General features: G+C 42.2%; 3 protein-coding genes across 16 annotated transcripts in view; 1 reads left to right on the top strand and 2 right to left on the bottom strand.

The window, feature by feature from the left end:
* Positions 1 to 19: 19 nt before the first annotated feature.
* Positions 20 to 7,767, bottom strand: iav (transient receptor potential cation channel subfamily V iav). Its single transcript, XM_018014569.2, has 9 exons — positions 6,705 to 7,767; positions 5,724 to 6,641; positions 4,407 to 4,843; positions 3,631 to 3,782; positions 3,352 to 3,568; positions 2,109 to 2,459; positions 1,245 to 2,045; positions 969 to 1,189; positions 20 to 237 (listed from the first exon to the last, which is right to left on the bottom strand). The coding sequence occupies exons 1-9, from the start codon at positions 6,841 to 6,843 to the stop codon at positions 78 to 80; spliced, it is 3,396 nt and encodes a 1,131-aa protein (XP_017870058.1). The 5' UTR covers positions 6,844 to 7,767; the 3' UTR covers positions 20 to 77.
* A 140-nt stretch (positions 7,768 to 7,907) lies between these two features.
* Positions 7,908 to 21,313, bottom strand: pod1 (coronin). Of its 13 annotated transcripts, none has more exons than XM_089474540.1 (15): positions 21,079 to 21,313; positions 16,697 to 17,264; positions 16,442 to 16,628; positions 15,818 to 16,374; positions 15,603 to 15,755; positions 14,475 to 15,047; positions 13,844 to 14,024; positions 13,693 to 13,769; positions 13,306 to 13,338; positions 13,042 to 13,214; positions 12,069 to 12,977; positions 11,652 to 11,997; positions 11,338 to 11,473; positions 11,069 to 11,163; positions 7,908 to 11,011 (listed from the first exon to the last, which is right to left on the bottom strand). In XM_089474540.1, the coding sequence occupies exons 2-15, from the start codon at positions 17,003 to 17,005 to the stop codon at positions 10,919 to 10,921; spliced, it is 3,822 nt and encodes a 1,273-aa protein (XP_089330666.1). In that variant the 5' UTR covers positions 17,006 to 17,264; positions 21,079 to 21,313; the 3' UTR covers positions 7,908 to 10,918. The 13 variants fall into 13 exon arrangements, with proteins under 13 accessions (XP_089330666.1, XP_089330662.1, XP_089330665.1 ...); XM_089474536.1 differs by lacking the exon at positions 21,079 to 21,313 and adding an exon at positions 20,791 to 21,064; XM_089474539.1 differs by lacking the exon at positions 21,079 to 21,313 and adding an exon at positions 20,874 to 21,064 and having other exon boundaries at positions 16,697 to 17,286.
* Positions 21,314 to 21,543: 230 nt separating this feature from the next.
* C3G (C3G guanyl-nucleotide exchange factor) overlaps positions 21,544 to 24,100 on the top strand; it is a 29,878-nt gene continuing 27,321 nt past the window's right edge. The window contains exon 1 of one of the 2 annotated variants that reach the window (XM_089474532.1): positions 21,544 to 21,996. In XM_089474532.1, coding sequence (XP_089330658.1) covers positions 21,948 to 21,996 — 49 coding nt within the window. In that variant the 5' untranslated portion in view covers positions 21,544 to 21,947. Of the gene's footprint in view, positions 21,997 to 23,923; positions 24,049 to 24,100 lie in introns of those variants that run through there. The other variant, XM_089474533.1, reaches the window with a different exon arrangement.

Below are 24,100 nucleotides of genomic sequence, written 5' to 3'. Positions count from 1 at the left end.
CTCTCATATTCTTTTTGTATTAATTATTTCACTTTTTTTATAGACTACAACATACTCCGCTAAAGCTTGTTTGTGACTCAATTCTTTCTGGCCAATATTTTGTTAATATCCTGTAATTCACGCGTGCTCCAAGGCTCGAGAGGATCGGGCGGCGATTGAGCTTTGCGCGTCGCGGCTGCGGAGCGACCCCGAGTGTGCTTGCTCTCCACTTCCGCTTCGCTCTCCTCCGGAGATACTCTGCAAAGCGGATGGATATATGAGTATATACATAAATGTATATCAGCGAATATATATAGAGATATCAGGATATGTATAGAGTTGATACGACAACAAGTTTGGACTCTGTTAATCCTATGGGGACTCAGTTTCTGATCAAATGGATAGAGATGCCATCTTCTATTGAATTATTTATTATAGTTGATGTCTTATGGAAACTCTATATGGAACTATATGAAAACTCTTAGCTAATATATATTGACCTGGTACTATATGAAAACTCTTGAGCTAATATATAATCCTTATTCAGTTTCCGACCCATCTTTTAGTGATGTTTTACCTTTTATATTATAATTGATTTCAGCTTACTTTTATACATCTCATCTTCTACTGATGTCGCATCTCTTATATCATAATTGATATATGGAAAGCTCTTAACTAATATATAGTCCTTATTCAGTTTGTGACATATTTGATAGGGATCCCATTTTCTACTCATGTCTTATATCTTACATTATAGTTGATTTCAGCTTACTTTTATACATCTCATCTTCTACGAATGCTTCATCTCTAATATAATTGATATGTGACCCATTCGATATGGGTTCCATCTTCTACTGATGTATTATCTCTTATATTCTGTCGACTGTCTTATCTCTCATATTATTAATTGATATATGGAAAGCTCTAAGCTGGCTAGCAGCTTGTCTATAGTCCACCTGTACAGTAGACACCCGTTTGGTTCAACTCACTTGTTTCGGCGTCGAATCCGTGCGCTTTTGGCTCGACGCGCTGCCTCGTCCTGGCTGGGCTGGCACTTGCGCAGATGGAACTGCTTCATTGTGGCATGCACCTCGTCGGCTGTGGGCAGATCATCGCTATCCACTTCGCCGTTGCCATCCTCGGTTTCCGCCTCTGCCTCCTGTTCGATGGTCAAGATTTCCTCGGCCACGGCCTCATCAAAGTTAAAGTCCTGCAATGGAAACACAATGCGTATCAGCTGTGCTCCCCCTGGCTCACTCACTTACCGGCAGCGTCTCCATGTCTGGCATTTGTTGATTCCACACCGAGGTCATCGAAGTCTTTCCATTGTGGTTGGGTGATCGTTTAATGTCCGCCTTGGAGAGCGCGTTGTGGGTGCGCTTGGCCAGCGATAGCTTGCCCAGGATGGGGCCACCGCTGTCGCTCTCCTCCGTCTCCACCTCGGCGAGCATGTTCATGAACTCCTCCAGCTTCTTGGGGTCCACAATGTCCTTGGGATCCTGGAACAGATTGGTCAAATTGCTGGCCATGGGCGCGGCCACAGCCGCTGGCACGGCGGCCTTCTGTGGAGGCGGCGCAGCACCTGTAGCTCCGGCTGCAGTTGCTATTGGCGCTGCCGCTGCCGCTGCTGGCACGGATGGCTTCCTGCTCAGCTGGGGCTGCGTCTTGAGCGTCTGCTCCACCAAGTCGAATGCCTTGTTGGCCAGCTGCTGCAGTCCGGCAAAGTAGTGCGGATCATGTGTGTCCGGTCGCTGGTCGGACATGAGGATCAGCTCACGGAACGGATCCGGCACGGGTGCAGCCACTGCAGGCGTCATTGTAGTTGCTCCAGCAGTTGAGCTGCGCAGCGGAACTCCATTGCTGGCAGCCGGATTGTTGGCAAACGTCAGCATGTCCATGGCATTGGTGAAGTCGGATTCGTTGTGCAGATTGTACGGATCCTTGAGCTTCTGTTTGGTCACCTTGACGGGACTCGATATGGAGGCACGGCCCCACATCAACCGTCGCATCTCCTCACCGGTCATGCCACGTTTCTTCAGCGCCGTCAACGTGACCCGTCCCACGCGCTGCAAGCGAAAATCACTTAAAGCTTGAGAGGATTAGGGGCTTGGTGCGGGCCCAGGACTCACCTTCCAGTTGGAGACGGCACCTTTGCGCTGCTTGGCACGCGTTTTGCTCTTGCTCTTGATAACCATCACGCCGCGCACCTCGAAGCCCGTATCGTCCGCCGGACCAAGCGGTATAGAGTACGCCTCCAGATAGCCCTTGGCATCCGACTGCGGCACTGCCCGCTCCAGGGTGACCACAATCTTGGCCCACTGCTTCATCCACTCCTTCTCCGACTGCTCAATGACCGTCACATACGTGTTGCCCATCATGGCGATCAACATGTTGAGCAACAGGATCGGCACGAATATCATGAAGATGACGAAGACGGTCTTCGATAAATTCGGATAGGTCGTCTGGTTCAGATCCGGATACTGTTCCGAAGAAAGGAAATTTTTATAAACTATATGAGTGTCTGTTATATAACAATATGTATAGTATATATAAAGCATTATCTGGTTTTGGTCTATTTTGAAATTTTTAAGGATATTCTTATCTTTGAGCTAAATAATATTCTTTTTTTTTTTTTTTTTTTTTTTTTTTTTTTTTTTTTTAAATTTCTCATCTATTTAGAGAAAAAAGAAACGATTATTGACAGGGATTATTTGACAGGGAAGTACCCATTTTCGAAATTCCGATGTACCTAGGCTCTCTTCGGGGAAGTCAGATCTTCGAAGTTACTTTTTAGTTTCCTTCAAGAAATTTAGATCTTCAATTTGCTTCAATTTGGAAAACCATGAAGATGTTTGATAATTGAATTGATATCGAATTAAGTAATTTTCGAACTTTGAAATATTCACATTTTCGAATATATACCAAACTCCATCGTTGATGCTAAATTTTTAAGAAATTTAAATTTCAGAAGGATAACCAGTTAAGAAATTTCCAAACTTCGAAAAACATACGTTTTCGAATTTATAGCGAATCCATTGCCGATTTAAATTTCGAATAGGCTTTCGTTTCGAGCTATTTTTTATACACGAAAGTTAAGATACCTTCGAGCTTCGACAAATACACATTTTCGAAATTATATCAAGCTCTATTGTCGATTCTGTTTGAATCAAAATTCAAATTGCAGATATATGTTTGCTCGAAAATTTAATTAAATTATATCAACATAAGTATGTGAGATTTTCGAAAATATTGGAGATGGAGTCGACATTCCAATTTTTCCCAAGAATAATACATTTTTTCAGAGAATTACTTCGCTCCTGAATTTAGACATAGACAGAATTTCTATGTCACCTAGGACCTCGCAATACTCACATTGTAGTCACCGAGAGTGGTTTGGAAGAGGGCCATCCAGGTGCTGGTGTAGGTGTTGAACATGGTCGACTGCACCTGCGGATGCCCCTTGTAGAGGAAGTAAAACGCCTGCGAGAAGCCGCAGAGGACGATCGAGTAGATGATGCCAAAGGTGAACATGTCGCCAGTTATCATCGAGTAAATCATCGTCACAAAGGGACCCGTCAAGCGTATGGCGCTGCCAAGGAGAAGCAGGAAAATGAATGGCCAGGCAGAGAGGACAGGGGATGAGCTGCTTACCCGGCAAAGAACATGAGCAGGAACCAGCTGCCGGGCACGGCAAAGATCAGGATCGCCTCCTCGGTGTCCGTGTCGCCGATCAAGCGGAATGGAATGCACGCCAGGATCAACAAATTCGAGAACAAGAATATGGCCTTGGCGGGCGCATGTGACTGGAGAGAAGGAAAGACGTGAGAGTCAGCCAATATGCTATATTTAGCCGAAAAAACGGCTAGATTGCCAGTACTATAGTACAGTGGGTGTGTGTTAAAGGAGGGAGGATAGATGGAGAGGAAAGAGGGTGAGTGTATGTGTATGAGTGCGGGACAAGGAGAACACAAATGTGTAAGAGAGAGCAAGAGAGAGAGAGAGAGAGAGAGTACAAGCGAGTAAAACAAGAATAGAGAGATAGCATAAGTGTGCAAAGGAGAGAGTGTATGACTGATAAAGAGAGAGAGAGAGAGAGAGAGAGAGTAATGGAGAGAGTGGGTGAGATAAATAGAAAGAGAGATAGATTGCGTTATAGTGAGATTGAGAGAAAACTGAAAAAGCAATAACGTGGGTGAGAGAATGAGACAGAGTGCATGATAAGAGAGCGAGAGAGATGAATAGAACATAGTCTCAGTCCTGGTGTGAAAGGGAGTATGAAGCAGAAGAAGAGTTGATGGAATATACAACTGAAAGTCCCATATGAGATAGGAGGATGAAGAAAGCGAGGGAAAGAGAGGGAAATACAGTGAGAAATGCATAGATAGAAAGAGAGGGAAATATAGTGAGATATTAAAAAGGCGTCGTACCAGCTGCTTGAGAAATGCGGATAGACCCTGATTCTTGATCTCGTCACCCTGCTGGAAGACCACATAGCTGAGCACCCCCGCTATGGTCGCCAGCTCGGCGCAGTAGCGCGCCACAGTCTGGGCATTGTAGTCATCCTCAGCCTCATCCGCAGCCGCAGCTGGCGCCATTGGAGCGCCGTCCTTCAGCTGCGCCATGGCGGCGGCATCGCCATTGTCCTCGTCGTCCAGGCCGTCGCCATCGTGTGCCGGACGCAAGTAAACGGATACGGACAGACAGAGCAAATGGGTGGACAGGATGAGCAGACGCTTTAAGAACTGATTCTGTGCGAAAGTTTTCCACTTCTCCTCCAGCAGGCGCTGTATTATGCCGCCGTCCAGCATGTCCAGATGCTCCGGCTTGGTGCCGTTCAATATGATAAACAGCGCCGAGTTCCAGTCTGCAAAGGGTCAAGTCACGATGTATGAGATAACTAAAGAAATTTTGATGTAGCTTGATTGATTGACTGTTGGAATGAGTGCATGATTGAGGATGAGCACAGAGGTCAAGCTGTGCGAGCTAGGTGCCCATAGGGAAGATAGAATCCAGCTGCTAATGCTTGATTGATTGATTGATTGAAGGATTGATAGCTGTCGTATACTTCAAACCATTTCAGCTAGCATCTCCAAGTGTTTACAATAGTTAAAGCTAAGCTTCCGATAGACCGATTGACACATTGATTGTTTGATTGAATGATTGATGATCTACATAAAGCCATCTAATCTAGCATGCTTATAAACATTGGGAAGGTATGTTGAAACTGTGTGATTGCCTAACTCATTAACTGATTGAACTGACTGACTGACTGGTTGGTTGATTGAATGATTGAAGGAGTGTATAGACTGAAAATGAGCAAATGACTTGAACTAGAATCTGAAATCGTTAGTAAAGGCTGAGAAATAAATTTTTAATGGACCGATTGACACTTTGATTGATGATCATCAGATAATCATCAATCATCAGCATATAGCTTAAGCTGTAGGCAGTTGATAACTGTAGGTTATCTTTGGGCTAGCTGAATGATTTACTGGTTGACTGATTGAAAAAATTTGTTGATTGAATGATTGAAGACATGAAAATCTTGAACAAGAAGACTAACAAAATACTTCCGATAGAGCGAATGATGCATTGATTGAGTGATTGATGCTCAACGTTCAGCTCTTGCTGTAAAAATCAGGCAGGTGAAGGTCTTACATAAGGGTAGACATTCTAAAACTCTGAATGACTGATAAACTGACTGACTGATTGATTGATTGACTCATTATATATCGCATACTCACTGGTGCGTCCGTCAGGCAACAGGGTGTCCAGCGCATTGAGCGGATAGCCGGAGCAGGTGATGTTGCTGTAGCGCCAGAACTCCCGGGCGGAGAGCTCCAACATTTCGCGAAAGACCTCGGCACGGCCCAGCTTGCAGGCGAGCGTGAGGGGCGTCAGGCCCGTCTGATTGACGATGCCATTCTTGGCCGGCGTCTTCGGGTGGCGCAGCGCATAGCCGAACATGTCCAGCTTGTCGCAAACGACAACCATATGGAGGATCATGTTGCCGAACGAGTCCTGGGCATCCGGATCGGCGCCGCAGTCGACGAGCAGATTGTAGACGCTCTCGTTGGCACAGCAGGCGGCCCAGGCCAGTGGATACTCGCCCATGTAGGCGAGGCCCTCGTAGTCGGTGCTCTTGGCCGGATTCATGCGCTGCTGATCGCGCGGCAGAAAGAAGCTGCCAATGGCACGCTGATTGATGTCGGCCCCAGCCTCGATCAGATCGGCGACGAGCTCGTTGTTGCTGTACGCAATCGACAGATGCAGCGCACTGGCGCCCAGATACTCCTCGCCCTCCATCACGTCCAGGGCCAGATTGGGATAGACGCGCAGCAGGACTCGGGCCAGCTTCGTATGGATCTTCGAGTCGCAGATGATGAGCACGTGCAGCAGACTCTCGCCAAGAGCGCCACGGTATTGCATCTGCCAGCAGGCCTTGTGGTCCTCCCACTTGCCCAGCGGATCGTGTATCGACAGCGATGCCTCAATTGGTATTGTCACCTCCGTGTGATCACGATACTTCCAGCGCAGGAACTCGGCCCGATTGATCACCTGACCCTTGCCATCGTTGTACATGAAGACACCGAACTGCTCTCGTATCAGCTGCTCCACGGCCACCAGGCCGCCCGTATTGATGGCATCGATCAGATCCCCACCTGCCATTCCATCAGATTCAGATTGAGATTCAGATTACTTCCCAGTGGGTGCACCAGACCTACCTCTCTTGTAGTCGGCCAGCTTGTAGAGCAGGCACCTGCAGGCCGTTGCCGAGGACTGCGATATTACCGCATCCAGTATGGCGCCTGGCTTCATTTCGGGCGCCTTTTTCCTCAGACATTTCTTCAGCAGAAATTTCATCCCAAATAACTAAAATTAAAAGTCACCTCCGATTGCTTCTCACTGACCAACTGGCTGGCTCTGCCTCTGGGTCTGGCTCTGACTCTGACTTTGGCGTTGCGCAAGCATTTTGACTTTTGTTTGTTCGATTAGAAGTTCACTTGGACTTGGAAGACTACGTTGTCCCAGGCAACAGCAAATCGGATAAACAGATAAAGAGTTAGGGAGGGGGAGAGAGAGGAGGAAATAGAGGACGTGTGAAAGCCAGAAATTGGGTTAGAGGCAAAAGAAAATTCTCGCTTTTCGTTTGGTAATGGAGAAAGGTAGAGAGAGAGAGAGAGAGAGAGAGAGAGAGAGAGAGAGAGAGAGAGAGAGAGAGAGAGAGAGAGTGAGAAAGGGGGTAGAGAGAGAAATATAGAGAGCGAGAGAAAGAAAAATGTAAGGTAGAGAGAGAGCAACAGACAGAGAAAAAGAGCAAAATGAGAAATGGTGAGACAGAGAGAGATAAAGGAGGTAGAGAGATTAATAGGGACATAGAGCTGGAGGCAGAGAGAGAAAACAGATAGAGAAAGAGTTAGGTAAAAAGAGATATAGATAGAGCATACGGGAGAGCGAGATATATAGAGAAAGCGTGAGACTTGGGGATAGTGAAGGAGAATCTCCATTTCTCTTATTCACACATTTACGAGTCTATAGTCATGCTTTTTCAAAGTTTCTAATTTCCAACAATGTTATAAATACCTAAACATGACATCTCTAAATACCCTGTAATCAAATAAAGAGTTCAAACAAGAGAATTGCGGTTAATTTTGAATTGCATTTTAATTTTTTTTTTGCTTTTTTATTTTTTTATTATTTAATTATGTATATAAATATATTTGTTTTTATTTTAATTTAATGTTTTTTCCTTTTTTTTTTTTTTTTTTTTCGTTACTTAAGTCTAGAGTATTGATATATCGGATATACTGTAAAATAAATTGTATAATATTTATGCCTTGTTTTATGTATTTTATCAGCTTTATCGAGTTTTTCGCCTGCTATATTTAAAGTTTTTATTTTTTAAATCTTTCACGCGCTTACAAAAATCTTTTTTCTTTTTTTAAATATTTTATTAATATAGTTTTTGTTATTTTTATTACATATACATTTATGTATACATATATATGCTTTGTATATATATATAAATATAAATAAGAGAGACATTCAAAAAGAAATACCTTATGTGTGTGAGTGTGTGTATGTGAGTGAGTGTAAGTGTGTGTGTTTGTAAATATGTTATGTACTACTATATATATATATATATATATATATATATATATATAATAAATATATATATGTATATATAGTTATAATATCGAGCGCGATGATTATTATAATTATTGTGGATGCTTTGGAGGGCGAACAAATTTAACGAAAAACAAATACGACAAATATGAATATATAAAAATATATAAATATTCACATAAAGAAACTAATATCAATATTGAGAAGGGAAAGTTTTGAAAATATAAAATAAATACTTTTCTTTAAAGATCATTATTCGAATAGTTCTCATATATAAAGATATAAATAATACGTATATATGTATCTATTCTTCTACATATAAGTACTACAGAGATAGAGATAGAGAGAGAGTTGAAAATCGAACAATTTGCATATGAAAAATTGGAATATAGTTTTGGAATTGGTTGTTGTTTCATGAATTTACGTTTTGTTGAATAAATGCAATATTAAATTGAATGTGTATTGTTTTGTTGTTGCTGTTGTTGTTGTTATTGACTTATCTGCTACATATATAGAGCATATAGCTCTAGGGCCAGCGCTATGTTACGAGTATAGTTTTATGTTGGTCAATCAGTCGCAAAAGTTGTTGTTTCTATTGTATACAAAATATATGTATATATATATATATATACTTTACGGTTTATATATATATAAATATGTATGTATGTTATCTATTGCCAAAGTACAAATACTTGTGTGTGTATATATATATTCTATATATTTAGTCTTAATGGAGTCTTTTGCTCGCTTTTCTATTGTTTGCATATATTTTTTGTTTCTTTTGTTTTATTGTTATTTTATTTTATTTTAAATTTTTTTTAATGGCAACGATGCGATTTCAAGTCTTTTCGTTAAACAGTTTTGGAATTGTTTTCATTTTCACTTTTGTTTTTATCAATAGATTTGTCTTTTGATCTGGCGTTACATATTTGATTTGATTTGATTTATTTCGTCTTTTGTATTTCTCTTTCGTTTTATTGATCATTTTACGCTTAGTTCTTTATGTTGTAATTTAACAAAATACTCGCTTGATTGACTTACGCATTAAACGTCTCAGTGTTTAGTACAGTCTATATATTATCCTTCTGCTTCTTCTTCATGTTGCTCTTGTTCTTGTTCTCTATGTGTCATGGTCACGTTTTACTATCGCACAAAAAGGAAGACTAGAAGAACGGAATCCACAAACAGACGAGTAAAATTACTTCAGCCGGCAGTATCCGACTTGTGTATACCCTGAACCCAGAATCCCGAGCCGAGCTGCTGCTGACTCACTCATGTCGGACTTAGACTTTCTGCAGCAACTGTACTTGCCCTGTATCCCTGTTTAAACTTGGTTTCTCGATACAAGATCTGAATGAAATTTTTAAATATGAATATGATAGCGAAATCGGCTGCTGTGGAAAATGAGTTTTATCTTTTATCTTGAAGAGATCTGAAGGAAATGCGCTAAATTCATAAACTGTGTAACTAAAGCAAGTTTGCCTATCAGACATAGCTTGATTGATCAGGCAATCTATACATATATATCTATATTCAAGGGTTCAGTCACGCCTGCTTTTGCCACATACAAAGTATACCCTTTGCACCCATTTCTAATGGGTTCAGGATAACGAACCAAGGAAAACGTCTGTCAAAAAAGCGAATTGTTTCAAAAACTGTCCTCTAAATATGCTTTCAAATACATAATGTAAAGAAGGTTTATATATGTCTCTGTGGGTATATAAGTGTGATGTAATGTGAGACTGTATGTGTGTGTGTGTTGGGCCCGGCTGAGCTGCTTCGCATGTGCCAAAGCGAGAGAGAATTAATGCAAAGCAATTTACTAACGAAAACCTATTGATGTAGATAAACATATAGATATATATCCATATATATCTGCATCAATATAATATATAGAGAGCACACTTGTAATTAACTGAGAGGTAAACAAAAAAAAACAAAAAAAAAACTAAAAAAATATACATGTAGTTCATGTAATATAAAATCTTGTCACTAACTTTCGTCTCCTACTTTATATCATTATCAACAGCATATATGGCCACGAACTTATACATACGTATGTATATATATATACTTCTATACATATGTATAATCGAATCGAAAATCTATCGAAAGTCATAATTGTAAAAATATAATATATATGTATATATATATATATATATTAAAAATGTGTATATGTAAAATACGCTTAACTAATTTCGACTAACTACCTAAATAAACACAAAAAAACACACACATATATATATGTATATAAATAAATAAATATGTATGCATATACATATATCTATACACAGGTTTGTCTGTGTAAGGAAAACAAATACAAGCACAAATACAATGCAAACAAAATATTAAACAAAATAAAAATAAAATGAATCATCTGCCTTAACATTGGTAATTTGGCAATTTGATTGAGCAACTGCAGTTGGGTATATATAAACGGGTACAGGGTAACTGCGGGTATATTGGCACACAACCAGTTAGCAGTGCATAATTATATATCTTTCTCTCTCTCTCTCTCTCTCACTCTTTCTTTCTTTCCCTCTCTAAGTTCTAACAGCACCGAGCAGTTAAGCAAATTTAAGATAGAAACCTACAAGCAAAGCTCGCGAATTGCCTAAACTTGTTATCCTAGCCGGGTCCTGTATGTCAGCGTGAGTGTGTGTGTGTGTGTCTGTGTGTATTTGTGTCTGTGTCTGTATGTCATTGTATATATATACGCGTAATTATGCATCGTATATTCATATATACGCGTCGAACTTATCTATGAGTGTATATTTAATAATATATCTTATGTGTATGCAATGCGCAGAGGCTACTCCTGCCATTCGTTCTCGTCGACACCTTCCATGTCATCCTGCTCCAACTTTGTGTTGTATTCCATACGCGCGCTCACCGACTTTTGGATCTGCAAGGTAAAAGACAAAGATAGAGAGAATGAATGAGAGAGCGCTAGAGCACTCACCTCCTGTTGCTTGTTGGTCTCATATTCAGATTTGTTGCCGAACTGCGTGTGCTCCGGTTTCTTGACTGGCGCTGGCACTTGCTGTATGGAGGACACTGAAAAGAATGAAGAGAAGTGAGAGAAAGAGACAGGGAGAGCGATAAGGGGGAAATGTAGGAAGTAGAGTGAATTAATATCTTTATGTTCAGCTAGCCGAGAGAAGGAGAGGAGTTGTTAGCAGTGGAAGAGTGAGAGGGGGAGAGAGAATGAGAGAGAGGGCAGTCACTTACGTGTATCCATGCCCTCCGGCTTGAGGCTGACTTTGGCTGCGCTCTTGTCGTTGCACGCAAACCAATCCTCAGCAGACAACGTGGCGCTCCATGTGACGCGCGTGGGTGGAAACAAATCATCCTGGAACAGTTCACTCTACAAAACAAGAAGCATATACATATCGTATATATAGGGTATATAATATATAGTATGTAAATGTATAACTAAATGTTACAATTGGAGATCTACATCGAGATCTAAATCTCTTGCTTTGTTTCACATTTATGTTGTACAGTGTTATTACACTGCACAGCCTAGCCAGTGATTTAGTTACCTTAATGCGTGGCACCGTAAAGCTAAGTGGCTCGATGGTTGTATTTGTCAGCCTATACGCCTTGGAGAATTCCACGCTGGCCACATCGCAGTGATTCTTGGTCAGGAAGCTGAGGCCCTGGTGCAGCGAGGAGCAACGATGGTGGGACAGCGGGCATATATATGGCTCCTCGTCGGTTATCTCATAGCAGTAGATGGTCGAGTCGCCCTTGCCGGTGACAAACAGCGTGGAGCTATCCTCATCGTAAAAGGGTATCAGTATTGATGGCGACACATCCAAACTGGCCGTATTTAGCGGTGCACTCAGCTTTTGTGCATTATACACGCTTATCTGACGCTCCGATACCCTGTAAGAATATACCAAAATATATACATATATATATACACGTATAACAGTTATCGCTCTGGTTCCACCCACTTGTCGAATCCGGTACAGACAATGTAGTGGCCCTCGAGTGCCCAGGTGATGCGTGCCCCGCGCGTGCCCACTGGGCCGTTGCCCTCGCGTATCGGTGTCTCGGACTTGCGTGGATTGTAGACGCGTATTTTGCCATCCTTGCAAACGCTGGCGCCCAGCTTGCCGCACGGACTCCAGGCGAAGTCGAATATCTGATCCGTGTGACCGGTGAGGATGCACTTCTCGGTCATGGTGCGCAAATCCCAGAGCTTGATGGTCATATCATAGCTGGCTGTCAGCAGCACATCCGCGGCGAGCGGATGAAAGCGTATGAAATAGATTTTGTCCAAATGTGCTGTCAGTTCGCCTTGCGGCTCATTCGTTGGCTCAGTCAGGCCGCCTTCATCGATGCGCCACAATTTGACAATGCCATCGTCGCAGGCCACCGCCAGACGCTGTGCATCAAACGGATCCCATTGGAAGTCCATTACATTGCTGCCATTCACCAGCGACGGGATGACTCCGTCCGGCAATCGGCCAGGGCGACTTAGCTCGAATATGGCAATTTTGCCGCCCGGCCCGGCGAGCGGAACAGCAACCCGTTCATGGTTGGCATGGAAGCCATTGCATTCGCCCGGTATCTGACGGCTCAAATTTCGCAAATTCTCAATGTGTGTGGACTTGTGGCCGGGCGTGCCCTTCAAGTGACGAAACTTGGACACCTTGCCGAAGACGGTGGAGGTGCGCTTTATGGATGCAGCACTGAACGCCGCCTCCATAGCCGACTTCTTTCCGCGATGCTCCTCCAATAGTTTGCCCTCGGGCACCGAGATGCGTTTATTCTCGATGCCGCTCGCCGGAATAACATTGCTGTTGCCGCCCAGCTGCTGGCTGGGCTTCAGTGGCTCCACCTTGGAGCTCTCGCGGCGACTAAAGACGAAGATTCAATTTCAATTTGAATGAAATATTGAGAATTTTGGCAAAAGCTACTCACAGCGGCACTGGGGATTGCGCCTTCTCATCCACCTGGCTTTTGGATCGACTCTCGTAGACGCGACGTCGCTCGGCAATGCTGCTGCGCACCGCTGAGAAGCGTCGCAAATCGGCATCGGTGCGATCTTCGCCCTCCGTTGAGTTCTCCGACGATTCCGAGTTCTGCTCGAATATCTAAATACAAATGGTTGGATACAAAAATATTTGGAGTGTGAGCAAAAATCTGAGATTCGAAGTAACAATTGAATGAAATCCTTTTGCAGACCTTATCTGATGATTCATCATCGTCAGCCGAAGACTAAAGTTGTTGTGGTTGTAGGTTGTTTGTTGTTTGTTGTTGCAGTTCGGTTTTAGGTAGGCAAGTAGTAGAAAGTAGCACAGTAGAAGTACACAGGTGCGGGAGTAGTTTTGGGTTGTTAGTCATAGCAGGTAACATGTTTTAATTGTTGTTCGATATTATTGTTCATATGTTTGTTGTTGTTTGTTAATACAAAATAGTAAACGAGAGTAGAAACGAATTTTGGCACAGGCATGTAAGAGAGGTCAAGAGTTGAAAAGATTACTCAAGTGTGGCCGTAAGCATAAAAGACAATACTAACTAATATACACATGTATATACATATACATATATAAATATATCTCTGTAAATTACCTTGCGACGCTCCGATGTTGTTAATGACTTCTGCACGCCATTTCCATTGCCGTTGCCGGCCACATTTGGTTCGCTCTCTAAAAGAGAGTGAGAGAGAGAGAGACGGAGAGATTAGTCATTTGCTGCACTCTTCACTCGCTGTTTGACTTACTTTGAATTTCGATTTCTACAATGAGATCGGGCTTGCTGCCACCTGCTGGCGCATCACCGCAGTTATCCTGTCCAACCGTTGATATATTCTCATGGGAGCCCGGCGCAACGGGCACGGCGAACACCTTATCGAAGGACACGTCGCCCGTGTTGCTAGAGAAGGGCTTCGGGCCAAGCCGTGGCTGTGAAACAAAGCAAATTTGAGTTAAGAACAGGAAATAAAATAAGAAAAGCTTGCATAAAAATTACTTAAATTAAAAAAATAAAATATAAATCAAGCAAAGCTATAAAAATAAATTACTTTCTATAACTGAAACAATGGATTGAAACATTTAAAATATTATACACAAAATGTAGCAAAAATTATATAAAAATAATATAATACTAAAATTACAAAATTAATTAATTAAACAAAATTATGCAACAGCTGAAAAATAATATTTCACTCTCTATAACTGAAACAATGCAATGAAGTGCCAAAAAAAAAACAGTACACAAACATTAAAAAAATACTAGTCTAATAAATCTAAATCATTAAAACTAAGCATTTTGTTGAAATAAATAAATGCTAATACAAAAAATAATGCAAATAAAACTGAACAAATCTGGACTTTGAGGCTTCACTGTGGCACCTTGTAGGCGGCTGCTGCAGTTGTGCGTGGCCGTGGGCGTGGCGTGTTGCACTCTGAATCGCCGCCGCTGCCCGACTGTGGCGTTGTTGACTCCGGCAGCGAATTGTTGCGCGAGGTGCGCGGCATCGGCTTCGGCGGCGAGTGGCTGCCGCTTGGCGAATTGGTGTCCAGTGCAGCCGATGAGGAGGCCTCCTCACTGCTGCCCGTCGAGTGCTCAGTGGGCGAGTCCTTGTCATCCAGATGGTGGTGCAGCTGCTGTGCCTGCTGATCCTTCTCGGAGTCTGTCTTGTATTTGGCCTCAAATTTGCGTATTAGCTCGCTCTGGTTCAGGCTGCACTCCTCCTTTGGCTGCACTTTGGCCTGATGCAGGCGCTTCTCATTGCAGTCGCTGGCATTCCCATTGCCATTCCTCTCCTCGCCGTTGTTGCACTTGCGCAGCATCACGAAATGCTCGTTGTCGTTGCGCTTGGCCATCGATGTGGTGGCGGGCTTTTGATGTTGATTCTGAGTCTTGCCCTTGGCCTTCAGGTTCTCAAGATTCTTAACGAAATCGCTCAAATTGCCACGATGTATCTATGTGTGTGTGTGTGTGTATATATATATATGTTATATATTGTATATTGAGTTATTGTAGAGTTCTATTCCCACAACTGTGATTACCTTATGCATATGCATTCAATAATTCACATTTCTGCTTAGGTTCCACTTAGGTTCCACATTAACTTAAGTTGCTTAATTTATATATTTAAACATATATGACTTTAGTGATTATATTCTTAAACAACTATATTCTTACATTCACAATGGATTTTTTCCATAACAACTATATAAGCACGTATTCTTCCAACATAAATATATAGTATTGCCTACCTGTTTGTTGTCATTTATTTAGATTTTCTAGAGTTTAAATTTTATATTTCACTAATATCATATTATTTGCCTAGCGCCCAATCTTATCAAATTCCCAAATTCTATAGTTGTTCTTTATACTTAACGATAAGCCTATATCTACATATGTGTATACAAAGTATACGACTGTACGCAGTACCCCAGAAGCAATAACTCAAACTTTTTAAGCTTGATGATTTCTATATATATGCATATAAATACATATATATTATTACTTACGATAATGGGCTCATCGCCATGCTCGCGTTTCGCTGGGTCCAAATTCATTTTGGGCACTGCCTGATTGGTGCCATTTAGCCACTCGCTGGCAATTAGCTCCGTCTTATAGCCCGTTGTTTCGGGATATAAATCCGCATGGAAATCGCGATAGGTCTAATAGGATATATTCCGCACATTAAACAAGATCATATTTTTTAAAATGATTTTTCTCTTACTTTGCGTGGCACCTGGTACATGATGGGTATGACCATGTTGGAGGTAAGCTGAAGCACACGATTTACCTCAGCCTCCATCACTTTGAGGGCACGCTTGGGCACCAGGCAGGCGCCTTTGGTTTGTTCGCCGGTATGCCTAAGTCCTTCGATTAGATAGGGATCCTTGTCTGTGATCTCCAGATAGTTGATGGTCGTATCACCCTTGCCAGCCAGGAACAGCATGTTCGTATCGGGATCGAACAGCGGCATCAATATGCCCGTCGAGCAGTCCAGCTCCAGTGTCTTTTCGGGCGTATTGAAGTTGCGTATATCGCGGATGATCACTTGACGCAAACGGGCCGCATCGAAGCCGGTGGTCAAGATGCGCGACTGGTTGCCCAGCCAGACGACACGCGAGTCCTTAATGCTCTGATGCGACTCGGCCACCATTTGTATGGGCGAGCCGGCGGCACGTGGATCAAAGATGCGCACACACTTATCCTTGCAGCTGGTGGCCAGGACAGTGCCATCCTCTCGCCAGCTGGCCGATTGAATTACCTCGGGATGTTCATTGTTAGCTGGGAGAGAAGCACGTGTCAATTAGCTTCAGTTACAATTCGAATGCCCAAGTTTTGTGCTACTCACAGAAGATTTCCTTTTGGGCCGCAATATCGAAGAGCGCCACACAGCCAGCCGCTGTCGAGTACATTAGACCATCGGCTGTGGGATGAAAGCCGACGGTCTCTACGCGGCGCTGCTTATGTGAGAATACAGCCTCCGGGTCAGAGAGCGATTGTTCGAGTCCTTTTTCGGGTATGTGCCAGATTTTGACCTGCAAGTGTCAAAATATTCGATAGTTGAGTGAGACTTTCGTCTCAAATAGATCGATCTTCCACTCACCAGGCAATCCTGCGATGCCGTTGCCAATAGTCCATCATGAAAGGGTGAGAATTTCAAGTCTGTCACTGTGTCCGTATGGCCATGCAGCAATGGCATTGTCTTGCTTTTGCGGCCGCAATCATCGAGCGGCAGGACAGCAACACTGGAGCCGCTATGCTCCCAATTGAAGGCCATGAAGGCAGCGGATGCGGCAATATTATTGCCATAGGTTTGATAGCTGCCCACGCATATTTCGCGTACGCAAGCCTCCGCTTTTGGGACAATGGGCGCGGCATTTTTATACTTGGAAGCCTTAAAGCGCCAGGCCATTCTGTGTGTCTGTGTGAGTGTGTGTGTGCTGCAGGTATGCGTGCGTGTGTGGCGATTGCAGTTGGTCTGCTTGATTCGCTGCTACCGTTAGCGATCTCTCACTTTTCCAATTCGAGAAGACGAGTTCCGCACAATTCGCTCACTGGCTTAGTTCTCTCCTCTTTCTTTCTTTTTTTTTTCTATTTCTCTTCGTCTTTCCAATTTGATATTTTCTGTTGCAATTGTTATTTATTTATATGTTCGACTGCGGTCCGCACGGCTACAATTACAAACATGAAATTCTATTATTATTATTATGATTATTGATAACTTAAGTTATCGAAGCCGGCCACTTCTGCAGCCGTACACCCCACATGAATCACCCTGTCAGTGCAGCCGGGCGATGGCACGGCTCCTAGCGGGAGTTGTGTATGAGGTGTTTGTTGTTTGCATTTATTTTTTAACTTGAGCACAGTTATATATAAATTGAAATGAAGTGCTCTATATTATGGCAGCAGCAGTACATCAATTACATTCAAAAACAAAATTTCTCTTTTGCTAAATAAACATAAAGTTTCACTTAGCGAGCGCTTGCTGCATGTAAATCAGACAATTCTTAGCTTTAAGGCCAAACCAGAAAAGAATTTAGAGCTTTTCAAGCTAAACTAGCTGCTTTCCGATCAAAGTCCGGCAGCACTCGCACGCAGCGCAACGCACAAACAGGCGCACACACATATCAATTGATAAGCTGTTGTGTGATATGATGTTGCTGCCTGATGACTGCCTGGCACGCCCACACTTGAGTCGCATTACTCACACAATAAGTCAGATGAGCAACAACAACAATAGCACAAGCAACAGCCCATACACAGAAACTTGAAGTGCGGCAAGAATGGAAAAATGGAAATGGACAACTGGGACTTGGACTCGTCTGTCTGCTAATGTTGTTGTTGTTGTTGTTGTTGTTGCTGCACTTGGCTATAATTATTGAGGACTTGCACACTCTAAGTGTGCATACATATATAGATATATGCATACATATATATGTGTGTGCGCCTTGTTTATCGCATAAAAAGAGAAAGCACAAAAAAAAAAAAAAAATAAGCAGCAGCAACAATTGCGTTTGCGTCTGCGATGCGAGGAGAATGCCAAATGCCGATTGCCACAGAGATGCCGGATAGGCTTAAAGCATACACACATACATATGTACATATGAGTGTGCATACACGTATATGGGTGTATGTGTATGTGTGTGTGTGTGCATGCCTTGTCCTTTTTCCGCTTTAGCTTTACATGCATACAAATTGTGGTAATCTAGGTGTTGGCCACTTGTAAGCGCCTTTTATAAACAAGTGCCACGCCTCATTAAAAGCCTAGACCAGAATGTGTGTGTGCGTGTGTTTTTGAATGGCTCATTGCAATTACCTTAACTGCCCTTCATAAATTAAGCTCTGCTTTTAGTTCCACTTAAATTCTGACTCTATCTCTAGCTGTTACTAACTACTAATCGCCTTTCAGCAATAATAGTTAAATCATGATTCATACGCAAGCTGAAGACATTAAGAACTAAGAGCTCTATCGAAATTTGCGCATGATTCATGACATTACGAATATTGTGGAATATAACATAACAACATAATAGATATGATCAGAATTCATTATATACATTTAGGCCTATAAGTATGTAAATAGCCCTAAATACACTGCTTAAGCGGATTTTTATGAGCACAATTATAATAATATTAATTATACAAATTGCTCTATTATAAGACTTTCAACGATTTTATTATAAAATTATCGTTTTAATTTATCACATCTGTCTATAAACACTTATTTCAGTCTATGTCTAAGCAAGAAAAAGCCGAATATTTTTTCCGTTATATTTGCGACACTTGGTAGAACACAAACATAAAAAATATATATCAAAGTGGACTTTGTTCAACGTTTTTGTTTTAAATAAATATATTTTTAATAACTGCACTTATTTGATTTAATTATTAATTTTTTCTGATTTTTTTATTATTATATTTTGTCCTTTGTCTTTCAAGGTTGCTTAATTATGGTCCACTCTAAAGGCGAGACAGTTTGCCTGTCTTCGAGTGTTTGTCACTGACACACACATACACGTACACGTACACGTACACACTCACACTCGACATTCAAATGGAATTGCAAAAGCAAAATGCCATGAAGTTTTGGGGTTCAAATCTCAGCAAGTGCCTCCAAATAGTTGATCGAGCACTTTTCTCTGGTAATTGAATTTATATTCTTCTTTTTATTGTTATTTATTTGCGATTTTTGTGTGTTTTCTTTCCACTTTGTATTTGTGTGTATTTGCACAGAGCCGCAACTAGCGGTTAATTTCAAGTGCAGCCAGCGGGGCTAGCAATGTACAACAACATCAACAATAACAGGCAGACGGCAACTGGAGCTAAATGTATTGACAAACGCCGCAACAGCGGCAGCAGCAGCAGCAGCAGCAGCGACAACAACAACTACAGCGAGAAGAAGTAGCAGAAGAAGAGACACAGTTGCGCTCACTTGACGACGCGTGCGCAAATTCAACTGGTTCGTTAGAAAGCGGCAAAACAAATGACCATCATTGGCTGTTGACGCTGCCAGCCTGCTGGACTGGATGGCTGGCTAGCTGGCTAGCTGGCTGCTGTTGGTGGTGCAGATGGTGGTGGTGGTGATGGCGGTGGTGCAGCCAGCCACCAGGTAATCGGGTCAAGTGATTTAGAAATATATAGAAAAAGAAAACTGCGCGCAACTGAGCGGAAGTTGGGTGGCAGCAGCGGCGATGGCGACGGACATTGGCGAAAAAGGGAATTGGAAATGAAGCTGAAACAAGTGCACAGAGCAATGCATTGCAACCTGCAGGAGAGCAGCAATAACAGCAGTATCAGCAGCCGTAGCAGACAGCGGGAGACAACATTAACGGCAGCATCCGTGCTGCAGTTGCGAGAGAGAGAGTGTTAACGAGTGAGCGCGACAGAGTGAAGCTGCGTGCGTGTGTGTGTGTGTGCGTCTGGGGGTCTCTCTCGTTATGGCTACACAGGGTGTGTGTTTGTGTTTGTGTGGGTGTTCGTGTGAGCGGGTGCAACCGTAAGAAACTTTGTTGGGGGTGGGTGGCAACACCGGCACCGGTAAGCCGGCAACGCTTTGAGCTACTGTTTTACTGTTTTTTTTTTTCTTCTTCCTTTCTTGCTGCTTCCCACCACTACACAAAGCGCAAGCAGTTAGAGTGAGAGAGCTAGATAGTAAGCTGGATTGAGAGCAGGGAAAGAGCGGACGGGGTATAAGGCACAAGTGGCCTCCTGGTGGTGGTTCCGTTACGTGTTTGTTGTTGCATATGCATTTATTGACATTTTTCTTACTGCGTTTGTCATGCACTTAATGCTTGTTACTATTTTTTTTGTATACTATGTCAAATGCGTGCAATTAATTAGGCGGTGTTTATGCACAGCACAAAAAAAAAAAAAAAAAAGAAAACACAAAACGGATGTGAATGTAAAAGGAGCCGCTGCTTCTGGTTTTCCACTGGCTTGTTTGTTGTTGTTGTGTTCAGCCGGCACACACCCTTTTTAGCACTGGCGCCGCTGGGAGCGACACTACAACTACAAAACAAGAAGGAGGAACAAGAACAGCGCAGCCGACGCTGCGTTCTGGGCAAACAAAGGAGCAGTTTTGCACCCGATTCATATACACGTACACTCATACACTCATACTCGCACTTTCACACACACACTCAAACACATACAGGAAACATGCAAAAATTGAAATGTTGCACACACAGACACACTTACGCAGGGTGGACTATAATTGAACAATGCAATTGCATTCGCAATAATAAAATGAATCACAGCACATTAAACACTTTAACACTCACAATTTTATTTGGCACGCCCTTTCGACCAATATCCCGCAACTGCACAATTTCTTTTAATTTTTGTATAAAAAATGTTGCATCGGCTTTTTTCGGTGCTGTATTGCCCGCTGTTTCACACAGACATCGATGAGTCGATGTTATTTTTGTTATGTGCATCGATGTATCGACTTCTTGTCGATTACCGATTAGCAAGTGTTGAACTTACACATCAAGTCGTGACACGATGAACAATGGCGCGAAAAAACTTTGGAATAAGAAGCTAAATGGATCGGTATACACTAATTTAGTTTCTGTTCCAAAAGTTAAATTTTGATGATTTGTTTTTCTGAAAATCATAATTTATACATTGTTACTTCTAAATGCATTCCACTGTGTACAAATGTAATCGGTTTCATCAGGCTCATCGATATGTTTTTTACGATAACTGACAGAACACTCTCACCTACTGCTTAACGTGTACTGTATTTATCAGGTGAAGCATTTTAAAGTTTCCAAGCTAGACTATGTAATGGAAATATTTTCAATGGCTATGGTGAAATTCTTTCTTGAACAATGTACTAAAAAACTGCTCGGCAGTGTGACCATACTAGTCGTGGTTATCTATGCTGGCACTGCGATAAGTCGCAATTACAGGGCTACAGTGGAATAATGATTGAGATGCCCTGTCAATTATGTATCGATAGTAACGTAACGATAGTGCCATCGATTGCTTTGCTGCTCTAACTGCTGCAGCAAACTGTATTATTTTTTTTTTGTTATTTATTAAATGAAGTTGAATTAAGTTGATTGCTTTGCAATGTCAAAGTTAATGTACAACCTGAACGCGACTCATCGCAATTACGCATTGTGATAACGTGAAAGTAACGTAAGACGCGAGCGCTTGTGCTTTGCGGGTGTGCGTGTGTGCCAAGTGTATGTGATTGTAATTCTTCGTATGTGTATGTGTGCGTATGCGTATAATTTCGGTGTGCGGCTGCAGAAGGCAACGACACGGCGCGCCGCTGGCCAGCCTCAGCACCAGCACCAGGAGCAGCAGCAGAAGCGGCACCAGCAAAATACAACAAAACAAATTCAATGCTGTCAACAGCTAAGGAAAACAAAATGAGCCTCTTGCATAAAATAGGTGAGTTAAAAAAACGAGATAAGGAATATTTATAGAGCCTTAAGTTTTTGTTATTCCCATGACCAACACCTGCAACAACAGATTAACTTTATTTATATATGTATGTGTATGTATATACACATAACACGGCGGCATCAGCAGCATATGCATGTGTGTATACATGTGTATGTACATATGTGTGTGTGCTTGTTAATTCCTGCAAATGATTCACAATAAGCACGCACAATAACAACAACAACAACAGTTAGACAAAAGCTACAATCCTGTTTCTTAAATCCCGTTGACTTTGCCCACCCACACTCACAAACACACATTAACGTCTTCGTTGGCCCAAAATGTGCATTCGGTTTATGCCGTTGGTTTATCAACAAGTCTATTTTTAGTGCCTGCGCCTCGCAAAGTGTTAAGACTGAAGTAGCCCACGAAATGTGCCTGTGTGCGTACATCCGCATCTGTATGTGAGTGTGCTTCTGTATATGTGCATATATACATATGTATATATAGATGTGTATGTGTGTGCAACGCAACGGAACACGCCCAGCGCAAGCCGCCTGTTGGCTTCTGACGCCGCCGCCGCCCACCTCCAGGAACTCCTTAGGCTGCATTTTATTTTAATACTTCTTCCATTTTTCTCAATTTTGTTTGTCCCTCCGTCTCGCTCTCGCTCTCACATTCATAGCGCCCCTAGCATTTGCTTTCTATGACGCGCGTTTAGCGGCCCATTCGAATTCACTGGAAGGATATTACAGACTTTGATTCGCAGAATCAAGTTGCATTTGAGAATGCATGTGAAAGTTGGTTAGATTTCTAGTTAAACGGCTAAAGGGCCAGAGCTTTTACAGCTAACGGCGAACTTATTAAACCGATAGGAAATTGAGCAATCCAGAGCAGTTTAACCGTTTAACAGTTTAATGTTTCGGCAAGTTTTGACCTGGGTCAATTACATCTAATTGGCAGGTGACAAAGATGAGCACTGATGGGCGATGTGCGTGACACGAAAATTCGAATTTCACGAAAATTAAATTTAAATGTGGAAAATATTAGCTAAGTAGAAATTAAAAATTAAAAAAAAAAAAAAAAATTAAATAGAGTTAGTTGGAACTTTAAATAGGGTATATAAAATGTCTGCATTTATATATGTATGTATAATACGAATTATTTAAAATATTGGTAAAAATAAAAATATATACCTGTACTTATTTACTCATACATAATATGTATATACATATATGAACATATGTATGTACTCGTACATGTGTTTGTCATGTACATATGTCAAAGCCAACCCGCACTCATCTCTAATGCAAATATTCAATGAGCCGGCAACGTTACCTCGCCTGGTATGAGGCGAAGGTCACGCACAGCTGCCCAGCTAATGTTGCCAGATTATTTACACAAATTGCGAGCGGCTAAGGCAAACAAATTTACATGCTTTAATGTTATATCAAAAGCTTATCAGTTAAGTGATAAAAGCGCGATAGGACGAGCCAAACAACCAACTAATCAGCCAGCCGCCCACTCTCCCACCTACGCGCACAAACAGACGCACACAGCAACAACTGTCCAAAATGTCCAAGGTCATTAGGGATATTCCGGTTGCAGCTAACAAAAAAAAAAAAAAAACAACGAAAAGGCCAATTGTTGATAGCTAACGACCCGCCGGTCGCCCCCTTCAAGCTGAGCCTAGCATGCGCTCAAAATAGAAACAAAAAAGCTTTTCAACTCTACCAGCAATTACCATTAATCAAGTCACAAAGTTATCGATAGATAAGCAACGTCTTATAAACACACACACACACACACACACACACACATACGCAGAGGGATATGCACATACATAGAAATGAGCTCCAAACCTCCCTTGCAGGGTTTGTTGCCGCTTGCCTGGGTAAGTTAACTGTAAGTAAGCTTTCATACTTTTGGGCTTTCGACTTTCGGCCTTCGAGCTTTTTGGCCGAGTCAGTTTTTGCGCGCTTTTCTCCCTTTTTATTGTTTGTTGTCCGTGCAAAGTCTCAGACGTTAGCAGCCGTCGCAGCGCGCGGCTTGCAAAAAGTAAGTAGTTTACTTTACTTTTTTTTATTATTATTATTATTTTGTTGTTGTT

Source organism: Drosophila arizonae, chromosome X, assembly GCF_054131065.1.
Source record: "Drosophila arizonae isolate 15081-1271.41 chromosome X, UAZ_ARI_1.0, whole genome shotgun sequence".
Classification (NCBI taxonomy): Eukaryota; Metazoa; Arthropoda; class Insecta; order Diptera; family Drosophilidae; genus Drosophila; species Drosophila arizonae.
This window is presented reverse-complemented; position numbering and strand designations above follow the sequence as displayed.